The sequence below is a fragment of the Thunnus albacares genome, chromosome 21 (assembly GCF_914725855.1).
Source record: "Thunnus albacares chromosome 21, fThuAlb1.1, whole genome shotgun sequence".
Lineage (NCBI taxonomy): Eukaryota > Metazoa > Chordata > Actinopteri > Scombriformes > Scombridae > Thunnus > Thunnus albacares.
The window spans coordinates 7,931,450-7,947,938 of record NC_058126.1 but is presented as its reverse complement, the minus strand read 5'-3'; the positions used below and the strand labels follow the sequence as shown (position 1 = coordinate 7,947,938).

The 16,489-nt window shown below is 39.3% G+C and overlaps 1 protein-coding gene across 1 annotated transcript; it reads right to left on the bottom strand.

Annotated features, from left to right (window-relative positions):
* Position 1: 1 nt before the first annotated feature.
* On the bottom strand, positions 2-15,578 carry gad2 (glutamate decarboxylase 2). The gene is made up of 16 exons (XM_044340345.1): positions 14,734-15,578; positions 14,336-14,398; positions 14,036-14,179; positions 13,189-13,422; positions 12,012-12,102; positions 10,987-11,099; positions 10,336-10,451; positions 9,851-9,930; positions 9,694-9,748; positions 9,387-9,503; positions 7,426-7,490; positions 7,254-7,332; positions 7,017-7,166; positions 6,179-6,286; positions 4,269-4,358; positions 2-1,898 (listed from the first exon to the last, which is right to left on the bottom strand). Exons 1-16 carry the CDS (start codon positions 14,807-14,809, stop codon positions 1,725-1,727), a joined length of 1,755 nt encoding a protein of 584 aa, XP_044196280.1. The 5' UTR covers positions 14,810-15,578; the 3' UTR covers positions 2-1,724.
* Between the last annotated feature and the right edge of the window lie 911 nt (positions 15,579-16,489).

The window sequence follows — 16,489 nt, the reverse complement described above, 5'->3', positions numbered from 1 at the left end:
AATAAGATTTGAAGACTTATAGTAGCTTTGATGTCTGTCGTGTGGTCGTTGATTGACAGCTGTGATTGACAGTTCGCTTACCTGCTGCTCTCCTCACTCTGGGACTCACAATGAGTCAGACTACTGTCACAGTATTTCAGTAAGTTAATGTTACTTGATTTAGACACCTGCCCTGTTAGTACAATTTAGCTAAAGTAGCTAACATTAACCTGAGTGTGCACCACTTGGTGTTCCCGGTAAGCTAGCGTTCACTTCGGTCCGAGGTAGTGGGGTGTGTTTCCAGAGCATTAAAGGCAACACCCTGCACTCCTTATTTGGAAGGTCCTGGCCCCAACGGGAAAAGATGGCTTCAAACCAGCTCCTATGCAAACCAGTGGGTGACGTCACACCTTTCTACTTCCATCTTTATATATAGTCTATGCTCTGTTCACTAGGTTTTGATGTAGTTGGAATTGCAGGTTATACAACACCCACTGGCCCAAAACAACATTTTCCCAGAAACAAAAGTTGCAAAAGAAATAGGTTAACTTATATCTGTTTACAGCAAAAACAAAACAAAAAATCCAAAAAAACTAGGATTTATCATGTCACATTGTGACTAAAGAAGGCAGTCAACAATTTCGTCAGGCATACTGAACTGATCAAACTTTTCCTTGTGCATCAGGTGAGATGCATGCATGCACCACCTTTAGTTTTCTGCATCATGTCTAGTGTGTGTGTGCATCATTTCCTGAGAAATCCTACGCAGGAATTGTGCACAGGGCAAGTAAAAATGAAAACTACTGTATAGACAGGAAGTTACACAGAGCAAAGTGATTGAATGGCTATTGCTGAAAGTATGTTGGCCATTCTATATTGAAAATCTTAAGGATTATAACTTTTGATGTGTGCGTGTAGCTGGTGACATAAAAAAAATGGGTTTAACAAGCCTTCACCACCATAAATACATTGGAAAGAATCATGTCTAAAAACAGTAAACAGTGTTAGAAGTAATAAGCAACTACAGTAAATTAGCTTCATAAGCTGCAAAACCATCTTTTCAAAGAGCATAAGGTGATGCAAAATGGACAGACATGCTTTCATAAATGCTTTGTTGTGTAATGTTGATGGAAATCCACAATAAAGTCCTCGAAATCAACTTTTCCTCACCTACTTTTCTTGTCAATATTTCCAAATCTACGGGGATACTGCTATACGTCACCAGTCGAGAGAATTTTGTCCAAAAATCACTGCTTGAAGTACTAAGCGCAGATGTAAAGGCAGTTGATTAAGCTGAGGTAAGGTGAAGTGCTTTTTTTTGTTTTAAACCAGAAGTTTAAAGTGTAAGTTACAATAGAACACAGCCACATTTGGCACTTAACAACATATTCGGCAAATGAGAAATGATTGAAAAATAAACTCTTCCTCATTGACCTATTGCACAAGCATTTCATATCACAAAAAAGTACATATAAAGTTACATCACTTACACTACTTTGGGAGCTACTACACTATAGGAAAGGCAGACAGAAGCACTTTTACATAGCTTTGGACCGAGGTAGTCCACAGCAAAAGCTACAATACATAATATATAGATATATCTGTAGATCTTTTTTCTCAAATATACTCTTAAATATGTGACTTTGGAGGAAAGAGAGAGAAAAGAAAATGTTTACCAGTACATTCACGACAAACAATTCATCCGTCAAGGGGGAAAAGTACAGGAGGATTTGGTGAGATGAGTCTTATAGGTCTTGGCCGAGTCGTTCAATCTCCTCAATAAGAAAGTCGATGTCCTCGAAGGTAGCGGCGGGATTTGAGATCACCATGCGGAAAAAGTTGACCTTGTCCCCTTGCGGTTGGTAGCTGACCATGGTTGTCCCGTACTCCATCATCCTGGCCTTTATCACCGGGGCCACCTGGCAACATTCAGTACATACAGCATGAAATAATGGGAGTTCAGAGGAAGAACAGAGATAAATTATATCACTCCATTAGTTTTGTTCATTTGGGCAAGTGAGAATGGCAGTTTAAAAGGCACAAAACAAATTAATGATGAAATGAGCTTGCAGGTAAGTGGAAAACAACTTTTGAGAGCATTTTAGAGTCATAATTGGGAGCCTATTACAACCCACAAAAGGAGCTGTGTTTCTTAATTTGAGGGTGTAACAGCACTTACTTTGCTTGCAACCTCCAACACTGTGCGTCTCAGATTTGGCTTTGAGAACTGAACTCGTGACTGTGCACTAAAAACCCTGTTTTATGCTTGTAGTTCTGCTTAAATGTGATGCTAGATTGCTCTTAAATCTGTCCTTGCACCCAGAAAAGTTCTTGATCTACCAGCAGATGACTGCTAAATATTTTTCCTTATACAAACAGTTATAGGTGGAAACAATAAACAATACAACTCAATAAATAATCAATCTGAAAGGCCTTGAAATAATGTGAATTTTGTCCTTCTTTCAAACAAACTGCAGTGCTGTTCTTTTGGATTATAATTTGACCAAACAGAAATAAGCAATTATTCATTTATGCTGTGTAGCATGTTGTAAATCTATGTTACTACAAACCGTGGGTTATCAGAATTGGGTCGTATAAACCTAAAAAAACTAAATACAAAAATACGTAGCAAAATGAGAATTTTCTCTCTGCTTTAAACTAAAGAAAATGAACAGTAGGTTTGACAACATGACCATATTTGGAGGGATTGCATCCAATTTCCTGTATATATTTGTGTGACATAGTGAGTGAGTCACTGAGTGGGAGAAATGATCAAAAATGACCACTTCATTATTGTCTCCTTGTTGAGTAGCTCTTTTTCAAAACATTTTGCGACCATACTTTTAGAAAAGTGTCTGATCACGTCACTATATTTTGTTTTTTAGCAACTAAATTAATTCTTCCCTCAGATTACTCCGATCCCGGCCCATGTAGTCCATTATCTCCCACCAGTCTGACAACTAAATCTGACACCAGCGTCAGCGTGCTCAGCACTCTGACTGCCACTGCCAAGTTTAGAGGTTATCTCCGAGAGTAAAGCAGCGACAGTCATTTATTTTGTGCTCAGCCGAGTCTCGACGGCAGTGTGGATTCTGTGCTGTGATGAGCTGTGGCAGATTCAATTACAAGTTTGAAACTCACACTCTGTGTTTTGAACAACACCAAGACATTTTCAGCGAGGAAAAACATCTCAAAATATTCCTGTCTCTGGAATATCATTTTAGGGCCAATGCTTGTTGCAGTAATTTACCATACTTACATCATCATTGTGACCCATAATCATGTTAAGGATATGCACATGAGATTCAGTAACGTGAGACGACAATTCGTTGCAGATTCAGCTTAAGAGCTTAGGTTAACTGTGGCTCAAATAACCTTGAGGTCCTGCATAATCTAGCAAGAATTTTAATACATGTGTGGGTATTAAGTTGAAAAATTAGAACATATTTTTAAAACTCAAGGCACTAGTTTGGTTAAGATTTATACTGTATGGATAGACGCTTATACAGAGGTTACAATGCTATGGCTAGCATTCAATTCCTTCTAAATCTCTTGCAGGTGTCCTGTTGCAGTTGGCAAACATACAGTTTCTTTAAACTATAAATCAGCAGCTGGAGATTTCTGTCAGTATTTTGACATTTCCTGTCTTCTAGGAGCAGTCATTAAGGCAGCGCACGTGGAAATTGATGAAAGCTCCTTCAGTTTGAGCTTTTTTTTTTTTCTCAGGCAGCATTACATCATCCCTCAATTTCAGCATCGAGAGTCTGTGGAAAAGAGAAAGCTGGCCAAACACTTAGTCCAGTGAAGCATGTCTGCAGTGATTTTTCAATCAAAGTGTGTAAAACAAAAGGAAACCTCTCCATTGGATGAACTTTGACAAAGGTGGTATCGATTTATGGAGGATGGTTTTACAGAGAAAGAGAGAAGGGAGAGCTCTTTGTATGGCTGGCATGTACACCATCTGTTTGTCCTAATTGTCAATTATTAGGCCCCCGCTGCTGTGGGCTCCTCTGAACGGCCGTCACTTTAGCTAACTGAATAGTCTCACTCCCTCTAAGTCTGGCCTGTGACACCTTTCCTCTGTGACATTGTCCTTTTTACAAACAATTTCTCATGAACATATGGCAAAGTATTCTTTAAATCCTGACTATAAGTGGACCTCCATGTTGTCCCTAACGAGGAGGACGTTTGATGGTCAAGTTGGATAGGAATTACAGGCTCATGAGAGGTGCCGTGAAGGGTGTTTTGGGTAGATACTACATTCAGGCTTCTTATCTCCGCTCACCCACCTTGTGCAAATGTTTCTTTCTCTCCTCTTTGTCCTCCATGTAGCGTATCCCAGGAGGGAGGTACCAGAAGCAGACGTTGGTGTGCTGAGGCTGTGGGAAAACACAGTTGTCAAGAGATGAGAAGAATAAACTGACACAAAAGCGAAACCACACAGGACTGGGAAATATTTCATTATTATTAGTAGAGGCAGTAATTATATCATGATGATATAATATCATGTTATTGCTTTATACATTTCTTTTGTCCAAAGTAAAGCCATTATGCATTGAAAATAACTATCTTTGGTGCCCACCAGTGGTTGTATCAAAAAGACACTGCGGCAGACATCTTTTCACCAATTTTGTACGGGATTGTCTCAATATTCTACAAGCAAAAACCTATTTTAAAGATGGCATAACCACATAAAAAGTCTATTCAGAGTGACTATAATGGCTTTATGCATATTAGAATTAACAAAATTAGCTGTAGGTAAAATACATACAGCATAAAAATTATAAATTAAGCTTGTATTTTCCGTATATGAAGGGTTTCATGTTGAAATATACATAAAAGAGGAACACATTTCATAGCTACTTACCTCAATTACATTAATATATGTGATTTTGCATATATTTGCTATATTGCGATATATCAACATCAGGATATAAATGTAATATAAATGACATGTGGTTTGTTTTGTTTGGTTAATTCTAATATATTTAAAAGATACAACATATCTGACTTCATCAGGGACATAATGATTAAGTTCTGCACTTATTTCCATCACTGTCCCTTGTGTTTACATCGTAAAATGTGTTGTTCAAGATGGAGAAAACAGGAATATGAATATACATATATCAATATTATTAATATGATATTGATTTACACACATTTGATAAATCACACAACACACATTGCAGCCTTACACACACACACACACGTCCTCTTTGAAAACACACTGTGCATTATACATACACATATCTACAACAATAATACATGTACATGTAAATACAGCCATGGTGCAGAGTTTGCTAGTCATCCATGAAATCCTCCAGATATCTCAAAATAAAAAGTGCTGAGGTAACTGTAGCCCATCTATTTCACTGAGCGACAGTGAATTCTGTTAGAAAATAGCAATTCACATCTCAAAAGGAAAATCCATTAGGTGTGGCCAGCATTAGACAGGTAGCCTGCCTTCTTCCAAGATATTTTCTGTATGTATGAAAGCCCCTTACAGCTCTATTTTTTGGCATCTGAAGTCCTGTTAGAGTGGCCTGCCTGCCTGAAAGCATTCATTACCAACAGCTGACTAGCCATGCACATCATCCATACAGCCTCATTTATACAGTCGGGCTGATTCGGCGGTAGTATATTCAACATCAGATGGATGTAATGGCGCAATGGGAGGTGCAGACAAGTGAACACCTGGGCCAGTGCCCAGAGGACTTGGCTTTTTCCCATCGCCCCCTCTGGGTTATGATGCTCTTAGCCTTTTGGGGCCCAGCAGGAAAACAATAAGCCTTGAAACATTAAAGAGCTTTCACTATAAATTACTCTGGGTGTCCAAACGCTCCTTTTATAAAAGAGTTTTCAGCTTAGTAACCCCATCATACCCACATATGCTTTTGTTGTTGTAGTTTTGCTTAGTAGAGGATATGTCAGACACCATGCTATTCATATGCATATGAGCAATTACAGGCCGTTATGCTATTCATTAAACATAATAGCAGCACATTATACTAGCAGCTAGAGGTAAAAATGGCATTCATCCAACACAAAACAAGAGCACACTGCGCGCCAATCAAGTCATCCATAATGATTCTGAATACACTGAGGTAAGAGGGGTGACATAGACTGATGTTAGCTACTTTTCTCTAATTATGTGGGGTGAATTGGCCTTGTGGAGAGTGGAAGTTAAATGCGAACATACTTTCCCATCAAAGACCATCTCGTAGCCTTCTCTGTCTTTGATCTTGTTGTACAGGTACTCCGACAACTCCAGACACTTGTCAATCTGAGCCTCAAACCCAATGGTGCCCTGCCGAAAAAAAAAGAAAAAAGATTTGAATCTGTTAGTTCAAAAAAAAAAACTCTGACAAATGTATAATATGTGATTATTGTAAAACTCAGGATATTTTGACAATTGAGGAAACAAGAAGAGACAGAAACAAATCATATTTTTCTGCAAATTGGATAAAAATGTCACAAATTTGAATTTAATTCAGTATATTGGCACTTATACATCCGTCATGTGTATATAATGTTGAAAAAATGAGTTAAAAGTTAATAGAAGACGTTAGCACCAAAACAAAAAAAAAAAGAACAAAAGAAGTATAAGAGAATCTACTGTATATGAGCTTAATTATCTAAGACTTGAATAATTGGCTGTACTTTTTGTACTATTTTTAAGTCACATGAAGTATGCTACATTGTTTCAAGTGAACTGATACTGCTTTGATTGAAAGATAAAAAAAACAACAACATTGGTTTCAAGTAATTAAATAGTTGTAATGTAGGTTTTATGGACAATGTAAACAACCTGTGGAACAACGTTAGCAACATAAGTTTTAAGTTTTGGACCTTTGACCATGTTTAATACTGAAATCCGACATAACAATATAAAAATAACAGAAAATCACAAAAAGCATCATATGTCCCCTTTAAACTTAACTTTCCCTACTACCTACTAAATAATATATCTGCTTTTCAAAGGTCTGCGTGCAAAAACAAGCAAACAGAGCAACTACACATGTCAGCTACAGCCCTACCTTGGCTCTCCACATGAGCCATAGCTTGAAGATGTCCACATGGCGTCCACACTGCAGGGCTTTGTCTCCAGTGTCGTAGGAAAGGTCATAGTGTTTGTCCTGCTGGAAGAGGTAGCAGGCATGCATCTGGTTGCAGTTCTGCATCAGACCCTGTTGACAGATGAGATCCGGGAATGTTCATATGTTCTACAGAATTATGACTAAATGAAACCAAGAATGATGAAGGACGGAGCATACCTCCTCTCGGACCAGCAGGGCAGAACACTGCAGAGGAACTGACATCATCTTGTGTGGGTTCCATGTTACTGAATTGGCCCTGCAGTAACACGATCAATCATCATGCATCATTACTTAAAATGCTCGTTAACTTCTAATACATACTAGTTCAACCAGAAACAAAGTCACTTGCCTCTCAACGCCGTCCAGCTTCCATCTGTGTCTCCTGGACATGAGGAGACTTCCTCCCCACGCACCCTGACGGAAGAGACAGACAGTTAATCACACATCTCCACAAGTCGTAGAAAATCCCACACAGCCTGTGACAACAATTGTATAATGTGTGGAGTTTGAAAGACATGGGCAGCATCTAACAATAGATGCTACGGAGTTGCATTATGGGAAGTGTAGGATCCAAGTGTCAGAATATTTGGCCTCTTTGTTTCCTGCAAGTTTCCCAACCTTGATGAAAGTGCAATAATAAATCCTTGAAGTTCTGGTAAGTGTAGCTTGACCGATGCAGCATTTTGAGTGTTGATACCGGTATCGATTTGAGATTTTAAAGTCTGTGTTTTGCATATTTTTACTTCACTTGAATGTTTGAGCTTCACTTCAGAGCATGATATATGTGCAGTGTTTTCACATTCATCTGCTGTGGGTGGGGGGGGGGGGGGGGGGATTTCTCTGTTCTCCTTAAAAATCTGAGTTAAAGGGGATTTGTGACATCACAACTAATTTGGAGGCTAATCGTGGTCCAGTGTGATGTGAAAACTTGAAGCCTCCAGTGCATATATACTAAGAATGGACTTTACAGTGAAGTAGGAGACATCTTGTGTCCAGTAGTTACACTCCTGAAATTAACAATATTTCAATATTTCATCATTATTCATAGATTCTGTGTTTTTCATTGAGGGAGGAATAGATGGAAGTTTTAGGTTTTTAATGAGGTAATTAACATATTAGACACATATTATTATTCAAAGCAAAGAGTATTTTTATATATATCATACAACATGTCTGGAGGGGATCCTAAAAAGTCCAGTAATTATGTCACATTCTGATAGGATGTTGTTTTGTAAAGGACATTTTGTAGAAGAGAAAATAAACCTCAGTCAGTGGAAGATGTAATGTTTCTTATTTTTCAGCCAACGTATACACTATTACCAATATACAGTATCTACAATAAGCTTATATTGCTCAATATCAAATGTGTTGGAAGCTCTCTCAATAAACTTGCAGAGAAGCTTTCTTTCCACTTGTACACATTTGATCTATTCTTTTAATTGCTCTAATGATTCTGCAACTTTCTCAGTCAGAGGCTTATGTCTTCCTGCCTCTACCAGCTGAATAACTACTACATGGCAGGTCAATCTTCCTAAAGAGCTGTAATCCTGAAAATATTTTTGTCTGGGTTTTATTGAGTAATTTCAGTATTGCATAATGGTCTACATTGATCAGAGGACTTGGGAAAATCCTTATTGGAAGGATATTAATGATCTGCTTACATCAGAATCATCACTTTATATATTAGTATTCAAAATAGGTCCTAATGTCAGCAGCTTGTGTGGATGTTTTTGCAAGCATGTCCAGATTTTCCAGCCTTATAATGTTTACATAACGGTTAAAAAAGACCACATGAGGAGCTGCATCCACAAAAGCAGCAGGTGCCACAACACTCTAAAGCAGGATGTGTGTGTGTTTTTTTTTTCATCTTGGCTAGTTGAGGAATGATAGACAAGGCCATTTATGTCTCTTAATAGAGGTGTCCCCCTGTCAGGACTAAATCACCTTCATTAATAGATAGAGTTCTTTCAGTGAGAGGGTCCATGATGGCAAAGTCAGGGGAGGAGATGATTTACAGCCTCTGTTCCAGTTTTTCTAATCTCCAGTGTTAGATAGGAAATGGCCAGCGTCTATCTAGGTCAAACGAAAGCAGCGGCAAGACAGACATAATAGATTTGTCAAACTCACTAGTGAGCTCTGGATTTCTATATCTTCCCCTCACTAAAATCCCTCCTATGGAGAGATATTGTGCATTGTGAGCGTTTGAGGTAATAACAGTGTTTTAAATTAAGCAACAGGAGGTGTTTGTGCACATTTCTTTCAAAATCTTCAGTTTAGATTTAAAGCAGATTGTCAGTTTGTTTAACTCACGTCCACATGCATCCAGATGTTGTACTTTTTGCAGATGTCAGAGATGGCGATGAGAGGGTCAAAGGCTCCGTACACTGTTGTTCCTGCAGTTGCACTTACAAAGAAAGGTACGAAACCCTGCACAGGAACAAAGACAAAAATATTGTAAACAAGGCACCTACTGATGAAGTTATAACAATGCCAATATGTTTCCAAATTTCCCTCATCAGCACTGTGGTTTCAGTCGACTGAATACCATAATAGTCAGTGCTGTATGAAGTAATATTTAGTCTATTTATAGCAGTGTTATGAATGTGTATCAAATTACCTTCTGTTTCGCCTCCAGTATTCTCCTCTCAAGGTCAGCTGGGATCATTTTACCACTACAGAGGGAAAAAAAACAAGTTTTAGTTGCTTCTTGAGTTGTGTGTTAATATACTAACATCATATTTTCCTTTAAGATGTCAATGAGAAACTGACAGTACCTTTCATCTGCTTTGATGCAGATGACACTCTCTGTCCCGATGCCAAGAGCGGCCGCGCCTTTCTTGATTGAGAAATGGCTCTGAAACATCACATAATCGGGTCACAGGAGGAAAAATAATCTGGAAATATTGCAAAGAAATGAACTTCTTTGCTTCTACAAGCTCACATAGTGAATGATTTGTGTGTTATGTAATGGCTTTTGCTCTCAGCATCTTTCAAATGTCCTTTAAAGATGGAAGAGGGGACACATAATGTGACAGACACACCAGTCACCTTGTGTCCTTCAGTGTCTGACACACATAATGTCAGCTTTATATCAGCATTGATGGTGTGAAAGTTTTAAAAACACACATCTAGCAGAGCAAGAGCTAGTGAACAAGACAAAAAGGTCATTTGATTTCTTAAAAATGTTCACACTCATTCGATCCGACCAGACACATATTGACAACGCTGGTAAAACATCTACTGAAGCGTCGATGCCTACATGTTCGGATGTGAAGGCCACCAGTCTGGGAACAGATGACATTCCTTTCTCCTTCACTTCAGGGAACATCTTGAAGCGGGCCAGCAACATGGCATACATATTAGAAATAGCACCACCTAGAGGACAGACAGTGATTTATAGCCAGTCAGTGTCAGCCCACATCACAGCCTTAACTAGCAAATAGCATGGGAGTGATGCAAGGTTTCTAACTGACGCAAAGCGTAACAGACTTTAAAAATGTCCTTGCACGTTTAAAATGAAGAAACAGCAACAACAACTAAAATTCTTTGTTTACAGCGTGTCAAGAGCGTATCGAGAGATGACACTGCATCCAAAACCACAGCTCACTGTCCACAATGTCAGAGCCAATCAAAGTCTTTCATTAAATTCTCCAATGAATGCTCCTCATCATGTGACAACCACGAATGCAAGGAGAAATTAACGATTGGGGGGGGGGGGGGGGGGGGGGGGGTGATGGAGGGGAGGCTTAAGCTGGAAAAAGGAAAATGATTTTATGCTAATTGGCTTTGAACCAAGTTCCATTTATATCATCAAGATGCAAATTGACACATTACAGTTCAGACACATACACAGGCAGTTCCATTTTCCTGTGAAACAGAGGGGTGGCGGGATTGTCGTCGCCTGACATACCAGGAGAGAAAATGCCATCTCCTCTTCCATCCGGCCAGCCAATGATCTCCCTCATCTTCTTCAGACTGACGTATTCGAGCAGCACAAAGACAGGCGCCACCTCATAGGTGAACCTGTGTTACACAAGGGACATCACATGGTGCGGGTTACACAAATATGATGCCAGGTGCCCAGAGGGAAAGCTGACAAAAATGCGCCATGACTCATCTCCGAAAAATAGCTGGACATTTTTCCCCTGCAGTTTGGTTTGTAGTTTGGGCACATATTTAGAGTTGTAATTTATATCTCTTGCAGAAGTACATACAACACATAATATTTCAAATTCTTGAAGGATAAAAAACTATATTTTCTCTATCAAATATGTAAAAGTATTGTTGATTGTACACACATTGTACAGGATTCACCTTCTGTCCCAAAGGGGCAAAAAGATGCTTTTGAGCAAAATGTACGAGCATCTTCACAAAAATTAAACACAAGTTAATAGAGTTTTGAAGATTTCTTTTTCCACATCTATGTTTCATAGACCAAAATATGTTGTCTGTTGTTCAGAAGTCTCACATCTTCATCCCTCCTGCTGCATTAAAAATACAATTTTCAATATTTGCCTCCTGATGTATTTTTTAATTCAAATACATGGAGTAAATTACATGCAGTAATTCTGAAAACCGCAATACTTCACAGTTGCCAAGGCTGACTCTTGCAGAGTTTATCACCCCAAAAACACACACTAAAATTAGCTTCAGATTAGTCTGAATTTAATTTCAGAGCTAATTTTCTCCCCTTGAATCCCCGAGGGGATCAGAGGTAAAAGGCAGAGGTGGGAGGGGTTCAGAGGGGGAAATAGAGGGAGGGGGGGTCTGCCTTTCATTTCACCCTTTTCATTTGCCATGATTGAGTGAAAAAAAAACGCCGCTATCAGCCGGTGCAGACGCAGAGCAGAGTGCATACGGATGGACCGGAAATGGAATTCATTGTCATTATCATTATCACCATTTAGAATCACGAGGAGCAGGCCACATACTTACATATTGGTGTTGGCAGTGGATGTTAGCCAATCCGCTGCCAGTCCAACCATGTCTAATCCTGTAGAGAGCTGATTGAAGTACCTGGGGTGGGCTGAATGAAAAGGAAGAGGGAAGGGTGTGAGATGGCTGCAATTGGAACATTTTATCTGGTGTCAGGAAAATTGAATTTTTTTTTTTTTTTGTGTTTATGCTGAGTTTGTGCAAAAATACCCCCACAAACTGTCATCCTCTAAACTCTTAATTGCAGGTTAGAAATGCAGCTGCAATGATGCTTTAAATCATCTTGAGAAAAAGTGAAAACATTTGGTGTGACATGTTGGAATTAAGTGAAGAGTAAACAGACCAAAATTAATTTTATCCACATTTAGGCTCAATTTTATAATACAGACTACACCATAATTATAGCAGGCTGTTTTTAAAGAAACAGGAAGAAGTTAATGTTCTTTTAAAAAATACATGTAAAAGATGATTGTCTAATTAAACACACTTTAAATTTCCATGTATTTTCTATTATAATCATGCAATGTAACCTGTTATTGTTAAGTCCTGTAATAAATACATACCTAGGCTATACTATATCTACCTATATATTTATTTTTTGCTTAAATTCTGTCCTGTATTGTTGCTGCAAATTTCCTCCTGTCATTCTGGAGAGAATAATGGCCTATGAAGCCTTGTTATTAGCCTATTACTCTCTTACTTGGTGAACCAGATTTACTGCGTCACCGCATTTATCGGTCTGGTGGCCAGGAGGAGGGAAAGCAGGACAACTTCCAGGCTGATGTTTCATAAAAAAAAAACACATTTTGTTTTCTGTTTTTCTTTGTTTTATTCTGTCTTTACAAAATTGTTTTTGGAGGATATCAATCAATAACATTTAATGATGCCAATTAGTGATTTCGCAACAACTTAAGCAGGCTACATTTTATCATCTGCTACAGTATTTTAGGATTTGCTTTGTTATAGTTTAGGACATGTAGTAGCTCGGTGTTATTTTTAAGCATTAAATATTGTGATTTAGAAAATAATTTCACACAAAGACAGGCAGCAGGCCAGAATTTAGGCCCAACCCAACTAGATGCAGCTTTAAAACTGGGGATATTTCCTAACATGGTAAACAAAAATGCTCTTAAAGTCAGGTATTTTATCTATACATTATAAACATCCAAATTTCTACCTGTTTTGATGGCGTATTTCAGAGTAGCGCGACAGCTGATCAAGATATCATCCAGAGTGGCCGGCTCCTCCTGCAGCTCCCAGTTGTTCATCTGAAGCAGCTCGTTTGGATAATGAAAATCAATAACTTTCGTTTCCCTGTCGAAAGACTCCACGATGTAGGCCAGTAAAATATCCACAACCTCCTGCAGGAAGGTCATTGTTTTGGTATCACCGTCCATAGCAGGTAGCAGGTCTGTGGGGAGACATTTTGTGAGTTAGATTTCCGGACTTGGAAAAGGTGTGTCTGAGGGTAAAAATGCAACATGAGGATGCACAGGTGTAGGCCTTTAAATGGGGCCACAAATCGACGTCTGCTGTAAAATTAAATCTTTAGGTCTGTAAAAAAAAAAAACGAAAAAAAAAAGTGTTTCTTTTTATTTTAACATCAGATGATTGAAGGGTGTTTTTACGACGCTCAACGATTCACAAACAAGAGATTTTGCTGAAGGTGACCTCCATCACTGCACAAATGATGAACGGCACACATTATTCAATCCTGTAGATGTTAAGCCTTAAAATGTGGTTTATTTCATATGCATGTCCGACATCTGTTATCATCTTATACCATCAAGAAAAGACATTTAAAAGATAATTATTGGAGGGGAAAAAGTCGATTTGAATGCTGTCAAATGCAGTTAATTCATATGTTGTCTGCTGTTTCCATTTATTTAAAAAGAGTAACTACGCTTACGCTAATAAATAACTTATATATTTGGTGTTTTTGCACTTCCAATTCCAGGCAAGGCCAAGGTTTGACTGATCAGGTGACAGTGATAAAAATCCAGCTTTACTGTGTGCTTTTGTACCTGTTGAATAGAGGTCGGAGAAGCCTCCAGCAGCTTTGGTGCAGTTGCAGGATTTGTTGCAGCCGCAGGTTTCAGCCGCCGTCTGTGGCGGCTGCTTGACGGCCGGTTCGGCGGGTTTCTCCACTTCCCCGACATTGAGCAGCGCTTTGGACATCACACACAATAATAGCATTGATATATTTTTTGTTATTCTGTCGACAAGGCCAGGCCATGAATATAAAGATGGAAATAACAGGCACGTCGCCCAATTTGCCTCCCCACCCCCACCAACCACACTCCCTTCGCTGTGAACCAACATACCACATAATTTCGATCCAATTCCTCCGGATAATTTCTGGGCCGCCGCTTGGCACCAAGCCCTGGCTGGAAGAGAAGAAGGGGATAAATCAAATAAGGATGAGGAGCACACAGGCTTCAGGTGCAGAATCCAACTTTAAGGTGGCACAAAAAAGCACCATGCAAGTTGTGGTAGCCTAAAACAACCTTTTTTGATAAAATTCTTTCCTCCTGCAGGGTAAAACTAAAAAAGAAAAATGTAGTAAAAGCAGCTTTGTCGACTATAAACACAGCAGGCCTGTTTGGATTGTCATGTGGTTGCAGTTACACCAAATACAGGACACTGACTTGAAACAATGCACTGAATTAGTGCTGCGCCCGGTCCATCAGAGGTGGTTTGAAGACAAAAAAAAGCCACTCACGCGTACTGGGGCTCTGACTCCCGGTATTGGCCCCAGCATTATCTCCGCCAAGAGACCAGAAACCGTGTGATGCCATTGTTGCCGGTAGTTAGGAGCTGCAGGAGACACGGAGACCGACAGAGCCCATCCACACGCGACGACCGGGAGCTGTTCGAAGCTGATGTGGTGCTGAATCTAACCAGACCTCTCCGACTGCTGCAAATCCAGCCGTGCATCCGACAGACGCTTTATGCTACAGAGAAGCCCCTAAAAATAAAACAAGCTGCGCGTGGAGATAACGAAAAAAAATAACACAGAAAGCGTCCACGGTGCTTTTCTTTTTTTTTTTTGCAGGCGTCCAGAGGTTCACAGCTCGGCTGCATGAAGCAGCGTCTTCCCAGAGAAATCCGCACACACTTGACTTCAGCGGCGCACTCACAGTCAATGCTTCCACGCACCGCGCAACCACTCTCCTGACTTCATAGGAAATATAGTGCAAGAGTAAGTTCAGGGAGCAAAAACCTACAGTGAAATATCTGCTTTTGGATGGAAGTGCGCTACATTTCAACTCAAAATAAAACAAAAGCAAAAATGGACCAACCAAGAAGGAATGGCAAGTGGTTTAAATGAGAAGCTTCTTGTAAAGGTGCCTAATTGCATCTAACCTAAATTTCACGTCACTAAAGAAATCCCATCGTGATTCACTTCAGGTCATGACGAACTGCGTTGCGTCGTGCGTCGTGACTCCATAAATCCCCAACATTGTGTCCCCTGCGTGCTGAACTTACCCTCCATACAGACAGTGAATGCCAACTAATTCATCTGCCCAGCAATTGCAGACCTATTTCTTGGAGACCGGCTGCTGTAATTGCACGCCTCCGGTGAAGGCAACAACGGGGGAGGCGAAGAGTCTTGGATAAAATACACAAAGTGCGTGTGGGTCCCACCTCTCCCCAGTGTGGGGCTCGTTACTCCAAAAGTACTCAACACCAGTTCCTTGTTTTACTGAAAATTTCCCATCACCCCCCTTGTGTTGCACCCTTTAAATGACCATTTATGTTTTTGCACTTTAAAAATCATCATTATGCAGGACTTATTGTTCTCCTGAAGGATAAAGAAAAGCATTTCATCATATGATCTTTTTATTAAATCTGTAGTTTTACTAATTATTATTCTGCAACTGGTTTGTAGATTATAGTCTAAAGGTTAAAAAAACCCCACAACAACATATTTCTGGTGAAAACTGAAATGGTATTTCCACATTACGCGTTACAAAATACGATATTTCATCCGACATTGTCGCCTTTTGCCCTGTTTTCTTGTCGTTTATCCATGAATGAGAGCAAACGGACCCTCCAGGCATCAAAACTATAGCCTGAGTCATATCTGTTATGATTTATGAATGCAATCCCCCCCCAAAAAAACATCCAATGCCAAAAAAAGTAAACTAATTAAAATAAACTGGTCCCTTTGGCAAAACCCAGTATTTTTACATTCTGTGCTTTCCCATTGTGGGTTATAGCAGCTTTAAATGTTCAGTTTCTACTTTTCACTTGATATAAATACATTTTTCTTCTATGCATACTGATAATAATGCTTCTTTATGTACATTTTCTTTCAAATTGTGGCTATTTTATTTGTAAAAACAGCAACAATGATCCATCTATCTTTAATATCCAACCATCCATTCATTGTCTATACCTGCTTATCCTGTGCAGGATCATAGTTTGTTGTTCTTTCTTGTGTTTTTTTTTCTTTTTCTGGATTTATTTGCTGT

Excerpts from the sequence above, each read along its gene's own strand:
- gad2 (XM_044340345.1), bottom strand. The coding sequence starts at position 14,809 with ATGGCATCACACGGTTTCTGGTCTCTTGGCGGAGATAATGCTGGGGCC. Across the intron at positions 14,399-14,733 it reads GAGTCAGAGCCCCAGTACGC|CCAGGGCTTGGTGCCAAGCG; the intron begins GTGAGTGGCTTT and ends CTTCTCTTCCAG. Across the intron at positions 4,359-6,178 it reads AGATGGTCTTTGATGGGAAA|CCTCAGCACACCAACGTCTG; the intron begins GTATGTTCGCAT and ends GTTTTCCCACAG.